Source organism: Condylura cristata, unplaced genomic scaffold (genome assembly GCF_000260355.1).
Source record: "Condylura cristata isolate star-nosed mole 26May11 unplaced genomic scaffold, ConCri1.0 scaffold00002, whole genome shotgun sequence".
NCBI classification, from domain to species: domain Eukaryota; kingdom Metazoa; phylum Chordata; class Mammalia; order Eulipotyphla; family Talpidae; genus Condylura; species Condylura cristata.
The window spans coordinates 5,984,087-5,995,858 of record NW_004567103.1 but is presented as its reverse complement, the minus strand read 5'-3'; the positions used below and the strand labels follow the sequence as shown (position 1 = coordinate 5,995,858).

General features: G+C 49.2%; 1 protein-coding gene across 1 annotated transcript in view; it reads left to right on the top strand.

Moving 5' to 3' along the window:
• Positions 1–11,772, top strand: part of COL4A3 (collagen, type IV, alpha 3 (Goodpasture antigen)) — a 121,943-nt gene that overhangs the window by 64,770 nt on the left and 45,401 nt on the right. The window contains exons 2-13 of the mRNA XM_012728380.1: positions 285–341; positions 2,076–2,165; positions 4,202–4,246; positions 4,855–4,899; positions 5,463–5,525; positions 6,160–6,213; positions 6,911–6,937; positions 7,652–7,729; positions 9,740–9,802; positions 9,929–9,964; positions 10,789–10,830; positions 11,036–11,113. Coding sequence (XP_012583834.1) covers positions 285–341; positions 2,076–2,165; positions 4,202–4,246; positions 4,855–4,899; positions 5,463–5,525; positions 6,160–6,213; positions 6,911–6,937; positions 7,652–7,729; positions 9,740–9,802; positions 9,929–9,964; positions 10,789–10,830; positions 11,036–11,113 — 678 coding nt within the window. The remainder of the gene's footprint in view (positions 1–284; positions 342–2,075; positions 2,166–4,201; positions 4,247–4,854; positions 4,900–5,462; positions 5,526–6,159; positions 6,214–6,910; positions 6,938–7,651; positions 7,730–9,739; positions 9,803–9,928; positions 9,965–10,788; positions 10,831–11,035; positions 11,114–11,772) is intronic.

The window sequence follows — 11,772 nt, the reverse complement described above, 5'->3', positions numbered from 1 at the left end:
CCACTCAGTCTCTGATGAAGCCTCTCACCGCCCCTGAGCCTCTGGCCTGTACCCCAGTTCTGTATGCACAAATAAATAAATCTTTAAAAAAAATCCTTTGAAATTCCTAAATACGGCAGGGATGACCTGTGGCACCTGTCAGTTGTCTTCTTGGTGTCTATGGAGAAAGTGGTCAGTGACCCCTGGTCTGTGGTGCTGGACATTCAAAGGGAGACGTTTGCTTGTGCCTGTCAGATGGGATTTATTAAGCTGTTCTAAACGAAACCCTCTCTCTCCCTTCTTAGGGCTGCATCTGTAAAGACAGAAGCCAGTGTTTCTGCAGCGGGACCAAAGGGGAGAAGGTAACTCAAAGCTCAGTCCTGCTTCTTGTCCGCGTCGCTCTCGCAAGGCATCCACACTCTCCCTTTGTTAGAACAGAAGGAACAGGCGTTTTCTACTCCATTTCCCAAATTCGGTTTGAAGCAAATGTGTACAACTATTAACCTTTAGAAAATAAAACCTTCTAGGAAGTTCCTTATAGTTTGTGTTAATTCTGGTCATTACATTATAACTTTCTAGATCAATAAAGAAAAAGAAGCAAGTTAAGGAAAGGCACCATTTAGAACAACTCCATAGATATGCTGTTTGCTAAATTCTAGAGCACAGCTGAAAACAACTTGACTCTTGCACTTTGGCATAAAATGTTGAAACCAGAATGTGCCACGTGGGTGGGAAAGCGCCCCCTGGTGGGAGAATGCTGCGTGGCCTGCTGGTGCCAGTTGCTCAAATGGAGCAGAGAGGAGCTGCCCCATGGCAGAATCCGGTACAGGGATGCTGTGAATCTCCGGAATCTGCTCCGTTAACTTGGAAACTGCCAGTTAAGACTGAGGCAGAACTGGGGTTGTTTCTTTGTTGAGAAAACTCTTTTCCAGAAACACAAACGAATTATTTAATACTATTGAAAGGTGACTACTTCAAAATATTTTCAAAGAACATATTTTAAGCTCTTTAGATTATATATATATATCTGTAAAAATCTATATTTTATAGATATATATAATCTTATGTGTTATATATAACTTTATATATATAATCTATATTTTATTTATATATATATATATAAAATCTATACACACACATCACATGTGTTCATTACAGTCATTATAAGTATATCCTTTTTAAGTTATTGCATCCTCTGCACGTAGCTTTAGGTCTTGTCCCGAAGTTAAGAATGTGGCCTGTCAGGTTGTGCGGCTGTGACCTTGTCACGTGAATAGTCTGTGGCTGTGACCTTGTCATGTGAATAGTCTCTCTCAGTGCATTTGGCAGAGTCTATGCATGTGTGGACACTCTCCAGCCATGTGGAGGGAGCTGAGGGCTGAGAGGGGCGAGGACATTCTTTTATTTCTTTTTCTTAGTGGGTTTGTGCATGCACAGTAAATTAGCTGGTGTGTTTTTTAAATTTCCAATAAGATGTTTTAATTGGAAGCAGTTGATTCAGTCAGCCCATCTGACTGATTCAGTAACCCCAGCCCCACGCCCAGGGCCTGCTGTAGAGCCCTGTCACTCACTGAGCCTGATTTACCTTCGCTCACTCTTCACTTCCCATAATAGCATCTGGACTTTTCCGTAATGTCATCTCTTTTTGCAAAAAAAAAAAAAATATATATATTTACTCACACTTTTGGTTATGTCATCGTTGAGATCTCTCCTACTTGAGATCTTCTCAAGCTGTGGAACAATTATGCACACTCGCTTGCACGTGCTCGCTTCTCCATTCCTAGACAAACACACTCCACCAGCCCCCGACTTTCTAGCTGGTTTTTCCCTCCTTCTTGATTCCTTCTGTCTAATCGCCCTTATCTGAGCTGCTCTACCTTGTGGGGTCCACAGGACTAAGGACCCACATTTTCAAGTCTATAGACAAGGGCTAATAGTCATCAACACACTCAATGCTGTTTTGTTTTGTTTTGTTTTGATCCAAAAAGTCAAGCCAAGTTATCATGAAGACATAAAGACAAGTAACACGGTGGTTATGTTGTGTGTTGTTGGAGAGTCGCTGTTCTGTGTTCCTGGTCATGTTTTGGTTTTAACAGGGAGAGGAAGGTTTCCCCGGACCCCCTGGTTCTCCTGGCCAGAAGGGATTCCCAGGTCCTGAAGGCCAGCCTGGACTACAGGGACCCAAGGTATGTCATCTCTCAGCCTGGGAGATCCCACCCACCCAACCTTCTTTCTGCTTACCCCTTGGGCTGATGAGAAGCTGGGGAAAAATCCACCTGTTAGCCAACTCTGGAAGCCACAGTAAACTCCGCCCTGCAAGCTGCTTTCTGCTCTGAGACCACTCAGGTGGTCCACATTACCTTCCAGTCCCCTATTCGGCTCCCTCCTCCGCCCCCCTCCAGGGTTCCCGCCCTTGCATCTGCCCTGTCTCCTTTTAGGACCCACCCATCCCCTGTGTCCTGGGCACTGGGGTCACCACTAGAACCTTCTTCCCAGAGCAGCTCCTCTTGCAGGACTGTCCAACTTTGCTTTCACTGTTGGTTAGTCTGTCTTAGTCCTTACACATGAAAAGATTTCCCCGTCTAATATAAAACTTGCTCTCAGCCCTTCAGGTCCTGTAACGAGAGCCTGGCCATCCTCTCCCGTCCTTCCTCTGTCCAGCTTCTTAAAAACAAAACAACAGCTAAGCATGCTGGCGGCAGTTCCCCTTCTGCTTGCTCCTCGGTGGGTGGCGATTTACTTCCCACACCCTCCGCCCTAAAAACACTCCAGCAGAGCCTGACAGTGACTCTAAGTGGCCAAGGTCAAAGCAACCGTTTTGTGTCTTTCTCTGACCCCTCTGTTTTATTTCAAATGACATGAATCACTCTTCTCCTTGAAACACTGGTCTCAATTTCTGGAATCCTCCTTCCCCTCATTCTCCTCTTTGCCCCCACCTCGCCATCCTTCACGGCTCCTCCTCCTCAGCTGGTCCCTTCACCTTCAGGGACCCAAGGTTTTCATCAGATCGCTCCCCTGGAGCCTGTGAGCAGCAAGCGGGTCTGCTTAAACAAATGCCCAGAGGATCTGCTATAGACCCGCACAGCTCTGCGCTGGCAGATGGCTCTTCTCTGCTGTGGACATCAGCTGGACCTGAGCCTGGACACCCCGGCCACGCCCCTGACCCCAACCTCCAGGCGCTGTGGGCTCGCTGACACCCTGCGAAAGGCTTAATAAGGATGCCCGGTCTCTGCATTGTGGAAGTCACACACCAATGCCCGCAGTCATCACGGGCAGCCTGGGGCCTGTGTTCCTGAGGGTGGCCAATTTTCCCCGTAAACTGTTCCCTTAAGTCATGACTCTCATGGCTGAGAACTTCACTCCCGTTGCGGTCTCCATTTTGCAGAGCAGGACATGGATACTCAGAACACTTAAGTCACTTCTCTTGGGTTCCATAGCCAAGTGGTGGGGAACCCAGACTTCTAACTAGTTTTGTTTTGTTTCATTCATTCACTTCCCCAGTGATGTTTACTGATGCAAAGTGGGTTGACAGCATGTCTTTGGCTTAGGGGTTAGAGGTTCCCACCTGGGCAAAGGTGTGTGTTTGACTCCAGCACTGAGCTTCTGACCCCAGGGCCCTAACCCACACCCAGAGTTCCAAAACAGACTGAAACTCCCGAGAATGATGAAAACAGCTTTTGGACAATAGAATTTTCTCTCCAAGTGGCCTAGTTAAAAGTCTCCGCTTAAGGCTGTGCGCTAAAACACAGCGCCCAGACCGTGCTTGAGGCAAGATCATCTCTAGTTCCTGCAGTCCTACGGGACTATTCACTTACTTGTACAAATCGGGCACATTTTGCTCATGAAATGTTTCACCTACACAGAACTTTTGGCCGCCAAAGGGGCTTTCACAGCCATTTCTCACATGCTGAAGTGAACCTGAGTCACTCGCTCCGGCTGAACCAACCCACACATCTGATGGGCTGGGAGGTGGAGGAGACAGAGGCCCGCGCTCTCCTCAGCTCTGGCTGACCAGCTGAGACCCCTTTTGAGCAACTGGGGTTGGAAGGAATCTTGATCCTTTCTGATGACCTTTTCAGCTCCAGTGTGACAAGTAAACAGCTGAACTATGCCATCAGTGAGATTACAGGAGCAAAACAGTTCGGCTTGTGAAGAAAACGGAACCTTGAACAGATGAGTTTCTTGTATCGTGTTCACCTTTTGTTTTCTCATTTGGCTCTAGGGCTCCCCGGGACTCCCAGGACTCACTGGCCCCAAAGGCATAAGGGTTAGTAGCACAAGAGTCCACCCTGAATGTTTGATGACAGTGTTTCTTCTTTTAAAAAGAAGCCTGCACTGTGAAAGTTCTGCCCATGGAGAGGAGAGCATGGTGGGTGCGCCTCTCTGTAGATGAAGTTCAAGAACAGGTAGAACTGATCTGTAACAGTCAGCCAAAGTCAAATAGTGGCTACAATCCTGGGGCAGGAATTGAGTGACTGGGAAAGGACAGAAGGGAGCATTCGGGGCTGGGGAGTGGCCGGAGGGATGTTCTGAGGCTGGGCAGGTGCTGGCCATCCAGATGTGTACACCTGCCCCGTGTCAAGGGCCCTCCAGCTGTTGCTGGAAGACTGGACTCCTCTAATGCAGGCAAATTATACCCTAAAACTACATCCCCCAAAGCCTGGATCAACCTTAACCATCTTTTTTTTTTTTTTTTTTCAGTTAAATTAATGTAAGATTTACAAAAACCTGCTAAAAATTGTTTTTGTTTTTCAGATCATTTTTAGTCATTCCCAATTATAGTTGCAAGATGGTGTAATTGGGGTGATAAATCATTCTATGTTTGAAAGTTCAGTTTCGAAAGGGTTTTCTTGTCTCCCATTTCTGTGTCTCTAGGGACTACCTGGATTGCCAGGATTTTCAGGTCCTCCTGGACTTCCAGTAAGTACTAAGAAAATTGGTGCATTTGGGTAAATGAAAAGTAAGCTCATTTTGATAAAGATCATCACACAGTAGCACAGGAAATGGCCACTGAGACATCTGCTACATAGTAACAGTGCAGGAGAGAATCACAAAGTGTACCAGAATGGACCTTAGAACACACATGCAAGTGGCATTGTATTTGCTAAATTACAACTGGAATAGAATAAAACGGGAGGGGTGAAGTGGGTTAAGGTGGGCTGGGATAGCAAAACTGTTTAAGAACTAAAATAATAAACGTGTCCCCTGTACACAAACTTCATTTTCCTCCCAACCTAAATTTGGTACAGAATTTTGTATAGAAAGTCCTTTTGTTGAATCTAAAATATCTGTCTCTCACTTGATAATTTTGGGCTTTAACTAACCCATTTCACTTGCTATGGTTTTGACTTAAATTACTACCTAAGTGACTGCTAGATTTACTGCTTAACTATCTCAATAACCAGCTGAGTTTGCTCGACTCTGCCCTACCTGGTCCCCGGGCCGTCGGCCACGCCCCCATTTGACATTTGTTCTGATTTCAGGGTGCCCTGGGCCTTCCTGGGCCGTATGGACTTCCTGGCCTCCCAGGATGCAATGGTTCCAAGGTACGTTCCTCGCACGCGGGAGATGATAGACAGGAGCTGTGCTGAACGAACAGATACAGACACAGTAGCGATGAGAGGAGAGGGGCTTTCCCTGGGACACCTGCACCCAAGCCAGTGGCTCGTGTCTACAAGGCAGAAATAGGATATTTGAACCGGGAAGCTTCCTGTTTTCTTTCTCATATTTTGCTTGCTGAGACTCTTTCATGGAAGTTCTCCCACAGGAGGGTGACAGGGAGCTGAACTTGTTGTGTCGCCTGAGGCTGTGAGTGCCACGGCTGAGACACAAGAACCAGTGATGGAAAATCAGCCTTTGAGGAAAATCAGCCCTCTGTGCTCACCCTGGTCCCCCCTAACTGCCCCCCCCCCATTTCCCCAGTGGGAGGCCAGGCCCAGCATCTCAGGAAACACAGTAAAGCAGGCTTCGGCCATTTAGTCACAATTTGAGAAATAGTTGCTTCTCACCCTGGTCTCAGTGAAGATAATGACTTTCCAGCCTTCAGCTTGAAACCCAGGAGCTATAAAGAAATTGGGTTATTTGTCTACATTTACCACTGTCAGGTTGAAAAAGCAAGGAAAATACCTCGCTAGGCTCTTCCTGAGCAAGGAACAATGACAGACTCTGCCTGTCTTGCAGGGGGACCCAGGCCTCCCAGGACTCCCAGGCACCCCCGGCTACCCAGGCACCCCGGTAGGTTGCTGGCTCTAACTCCCCACCACAGAGGTGTAGTTTCCTCCTGGGGGGTGGGGGAGGGGGCGGGCAGGGGGTAGGAGTAGCGGGTAGTGCCCAGTGGACTAATGGTGAATGAGTAGGTGCTGTGTCGAGACTGTTCAGCTTTGGAGACATCATGTGGAATTGCTGCACAGATAGCGGGAGTCACTCAAGGAGAGCCCTGCAGCGGCACCGAATCAGGAGTGAGCGAGAGGAGGGAGTGAGACCTGGAAGATGGAGGCCTCAGGGTGTGCACACCAGGTCCAGGGCCTTGGACCTGCAGAGAGGCTGCTGACAGAGGGCAGTGAGGAAGGGGCAGGCTGCTGCCTGAGCTGCCCCGAGTTCCGGGGAGCAGGAGCCAGCATCTGTCAGGCCTCCGCAAAGTTAGGCCCTCACAGAGCTCCACAGGGAGACCCCCCAGGAGGCCGGCATGGGGGCAGAGGGGAGCTGGGGAGTGAGGGTGTGGACACAAAGCGGGGCGTGCAATGGACAGGATGGGCCGCCCCGGGGATGGGCCGTAAGGGGGCTTTGCTGGTTGTTTGAATGAGCGAGACAGGCTGTGTCAAAGCCAGTGGACACAGGGCCGGAGAGCGGAGCACTGGAGAGCAGAGCAGGACGAGAGGCCCTGTGATCTGCCCCTCCCACCCCACTATTAACATGCTGCTCCTTCTCCTAGGGCACTGCTGGCTCGAAGGGAGAGAAGGTGAGTCTGCTCCGGAGTGTTACTCCTGAAAACCTGCACCTGCACATCTGGAAAGGACTTCTGTTACATATGAGTGTCACTGTTCCAAAGAAGTTTTCTTAACAACTTCAGAGATCTTGGGACGCGGTTCCGTGCTGATTGAGCAACCCCTCCCAGCTCTGCTCAGAAACATACCTCTGGGGGCCTCCCTCAGGACAGAGGCGTTAAGTCTCAGCACCGTCACTGCTCTGGCCTGAGTTCCATCCCCAGCCAGGGAGCTGACCCACAGGGCACAGGGACCTCTCCTGTCTTGCCTGCTGCTCCCCTCAGCAGTGGATTTTAGTGGATCTGCCTGTTCTACTCCCTACTCTATCTCTGGTGACTCCCCTTATACCTCTGTACTGTACCCTAGTTCTTCTATGTTAAAAAAAACACAAAAAACTTCTAGGAACCCATCCATCCTGCCTTCAGGAAATAATCTAAGCAAGAACTGGCCCCGAGCTCTGATCTTGGTGTCTTAGGAAGTGGTTCATCCCATGGGTGCCTTCCTCCTTCCACTGGAAATAGTCAGTTAGAGAAAGTGAAAATGCTTGGAATTCTTCAAATTGGAATAGCTACATAACCCTAAACCATTTATCTCTGACAGAGCCTGAAAAGCACTTTTATTCTTGAAGCAGTTTGACTTGAATCAAAGGTGTTGAAAAGATCAAACTCATCATTTTCTTTGCTTTCAAGGGCGCTCCTGCTGAAGGGCCAGGCCTCGATCTGGGCGGGGAAGGCGACCCGGGATTGCCAGGAGTTCCAGGGCCCCAGGTGAAACTGCCGAGTGCTCGCTCCTCTCCTGCTTTGTTCCCTTCTGCCTTCACCTGTCCCTCCCCCACATCTCTTCTCACTCTCTTACGAAGATTTTAATGACATTCACATTTCATCTCTTTCTGTATATACCTGTTTCAGTCTAACATACGCCTGTGATGAGAAATCCCATGAAGCTGGTAGAAAAGATGACTTTAGATCCATGTCTTTAAACCTCTTTCACCTCAATCTCCCAAGCCTTCCTAGCCCTAAGGAGGACTCTCCAAGGATTAACCTGTCCCACTTTGTATTCATGAACTCAAGAGAGGTTTGCGTCATGTGTGGCATCCAATTGAAAACGCCATAAAGGCCCTGTGACACAGCCTGCAGGCTGGAAGTAGCAGCGTTTTACTTAAATGTATTCTCCTCTTGTGGACTTTTCTTTCTTTCTTGCCTGTGACTGTGTAGTCTGACCTCCAAGGTCAGAGACTAAACTCTCTGGGTCTTTGTCTTGTGATTCAAGGTGACCTTCCTCCCCAGAGGCCTGTCACACATACCAGCTTTCAGTTCACCACCCTGAATGTTTTGGGTCTGTTCAGAAGCATCTGATCTCTGGGCTGGAGACTAGACTTGCCTCCGTGAGGCCCTGAGTTTGAGCTGGGCCGGTGAGATCCTGTGTGGCAGGTCAGGCCACTGAGGCTGCCCACCTCACTGTCCCTCAGCCAATAAAAGGAAATAGTTTGAGGAAAAGGAAGGAGCTTGAATTTGTTGATAGATGAGGAGGGCTGCAGACTCGTGTCTGAAAGACCACCGCACCCCTCTTTGGCAGGGTGCAGGGTTGTTTATACCAAGGGGAGAGAAAGGGGAGATGGGCAAGGGTCTGCCGAGGGGCGACACCCAGATTCCTTGGATTTTTAGTGGGTGCCAGCCTGTATTATCAGCAACTGCTGTTTCACTCCCTTTTCCTTGGAATTCCAGAAGACACACCTGTAAAATGGGGGGTGGGGAGATGCTGAGTGGAGGTGGGGGCAAGACAGGAGGAAGATGAGCCAGTGCTTATCTGAGAGACCGGTCATTTGTCTTTGCATCACGACTGAGCGGCAGAACCAGGCAAATGACATGATTTGGGGCCACCAGCGAACTTTGAGAGAAGACGTAGAATGTGATGACTCCTGGGTTTTGCGCTTAGGAAACATTTGCGGGGCCAGATGCTGAGGCAGTGGATCCAGTAGGAGGAGACAGTAGCAGCCTGATGTTTGCAGGCCATCGAGTGGCCTTTAAATGCTGTGTCCTGCACACACCATGCTACTGTCAAAGCTGTAACAGCAAGACGTTCATTTAGGGGACAGTGTAACACATGTATGCGCAGATCAATTATAGACATAAAAGAGAACAGAGGAGGGATGTTTATGAGGTGTCAGTCGAGTGCCAGGGCTATGCAAGGCTCTAGAGACACCGCTGTGCACCGTCTGTAAAACACAGTTACAGCTATTCTTGCCCCCATGAAGCTCACACCGCAAGTATGAAAAAAATATGCAGATTGCTGTGTGGTATGTTAGATAGTAATAAATGTCAAGGGAGGAAATCCTGCAGGGACAGGGTTTTAGGAGGAGGGTCTTGGTGGGCAGAACCATCTTGGGGAAAGGATGACATTTGGGTCAAGAATAAGGAGAGGAAGTGAGTCGGATAAATCTGGGGGAAAAAGGTTCAGGTAGAGGGGAGCAGTGGAAGACTCTGAGATGTGAGCATGCGTGGAGTTGGGGGGGGGGAGAAGAAGAAAGAAGGGGAAAGGTACAAAATCACCTTCCTCCCCCCCTCCCCGAATGTCAGACTCTTCTGGGTCATCCTCCTGGGGACAGTCTCGTCAGGATGGGCTACCAGCCTGTCACCATGGCCACGTTTGTTTGGCATTAATGTAACTTACCGGAACCCTCAATAGGGGCCCTGATACTCAGGCTTTTAAAAAGTGTGTTCATGTCATCAAGGGACGCTGTAAGTTTCAACTTGCTCTTAATTCTTCTCCATTTCAAGGGTCCGCCAGGCCTCCCGGGTGCCCCCGGACCTGAGGGCCCACCTGGCCCTCGAGGATTCCCCGTGAGTATGAAGCTGCCGTTGCTGTATTTGCCATCAGCTGATACATTCCGAGCAACTCAAATGTTTAAACTGGCTTCCTGGCGTGATGCATTTCCTGCTGTAACCTTAATGTGTGGCTTTCCCTAGGGCTTTCCAGGAGCCGTGGGCCATCCAGGACCTAAGGTAGAGATGACAACAAACAGCTGCGCTCCTCACTGCTCTGGTGCACTAAGGGGATGCTCACTGGGGGTGCCGCTCGGGACACTCCGGGATCCCAGTGGGAAGGGAGTGCAGCCTCCAAGTACCTGTTTCTCTTCCCCTGACACTTCAGTCACTTGACTCCTGTCAAGAGGGCTTATTTCCATTCCAGCCAGAGGCAAGAATTCCTAGTCCACAGGTTTCGCATTCACGACAATCCTACTGATTGCCCAATTCTTTATCCTATAACTTTTTGAAGTTCAGCTACTCATCCTCATTTTTTTCCTGTTGGATCATTTGAGATTTTACTTGCTTTATTCTCCCCAGAATTTCCCATTTCCCCTTGACCCCTGATCGCTCCCACCTCCCTCTGAACATCAGAAACCTCGATTTGTTACTCGCTGACGGCTGTGTAGGTAATTCACTCTGTCATATCATCTGCTAAGTAAACATCATTGATGTGGACATTCTGACTTGCTTTACTAAATGTAATTCCCTCCTATTTTGCTGAATGTGGCAACATTTCAATTTTCCTCAAGGCTGAATTCCACTGTGTGACTAGAACATGTCTTCTTGATCTAGTCCTTGTCAGCGGGCTTTTGGGTAGGTTACCCCCACTTTTATCTAAGATGAGAGCCTGAGGGCATCATAAGTTATGGAGACAAAACTAGCTAGTGACAGAGCCGGGAAATGGGCTCTGGCTGGGCTCCTGTCCCCTCCCCCACCCTGCACCCTCATCTATCATTACAAGTAAATGTCTCAAACACTCCACCCTTAAAAGAGACACTGGGTTTTGTGTTTTCTTACAGGGTCACATGGGCGACAAAGTGATTGGACAAAAAGGAGAGCGGGTAATTGTAGTCTGTGGGTGATTTGAGGTCGGATATTTAGAATTCCTGAGCAGTCACCTAGATTTGTCTTCACAAAGCCATGTTGCTGCGTGCCAGACTTCTGTCTACTCTGTTTCCCCACGGATGAGTTCAGGGGGAAGGCTCTCCCCTCCAGTGCAGTGAACGGGTGGTCTGACTTTCCTATGCTGAGTGTGTTTGTCTTTAGGGTGTACAAGGATTGAGAGGACCCCCGGGGGCCCCAGGAGCAGTGATTGTGACGCAGACCGTCTCAGACAACTACACGGTAATCCTTGTGCTGGGTCCTGTCCCTCTCTGTCCAGCCCCTGAAGGAGGAGCCCAGGTCTGGCTTGGCTCCCCCCCACCCCCACCCCCGCGCCCAAGTGGGTGTTCAGTGCTTGTGAATAAATGGTGTCTCCAACTGGATGGGATGACTTCAGGTCCAGGAACGGGGGTGTCATAATGAAGTGTGACCCCCCCAATGACAGTGGGGTCCCTTGCTCTCTGTTATTTTGACACGGATGTTTGCTTTTTGCTCCCTTAGTGGAGGGGCTACACGGACTATGGTGTAGACCTGAATCCAGTGCTCAGGCATAATAAATCAGAATTTATCCCTTCCACAAAATCAGTAACCCTACAATCTGTACCAGGGGGTGAGGAGGCCTGGGGGTAGCTACAGTAGCCATGTGGAGAACAAGTAAACTTTTATTCATTCATTTATTTATTTTTGTGTAGAAGAGCTGGGATAGCGGCCAGAGGTTGGTGTGGGGGGATGAGAGCATTCACCAGAGATGGTGGGGAGCAGAACAGGCAGATCCACTGAAACACACTGCTGAGGGGAGCAGCAGGGAGCCAGGAGAGGTCTGCTGTGCCATGTGGGTCAGCTCCCTGGCTGGGATTGAATTTGAACTGAAGAGGCTGTGGCTAGCATCACAGTGCTGTGCT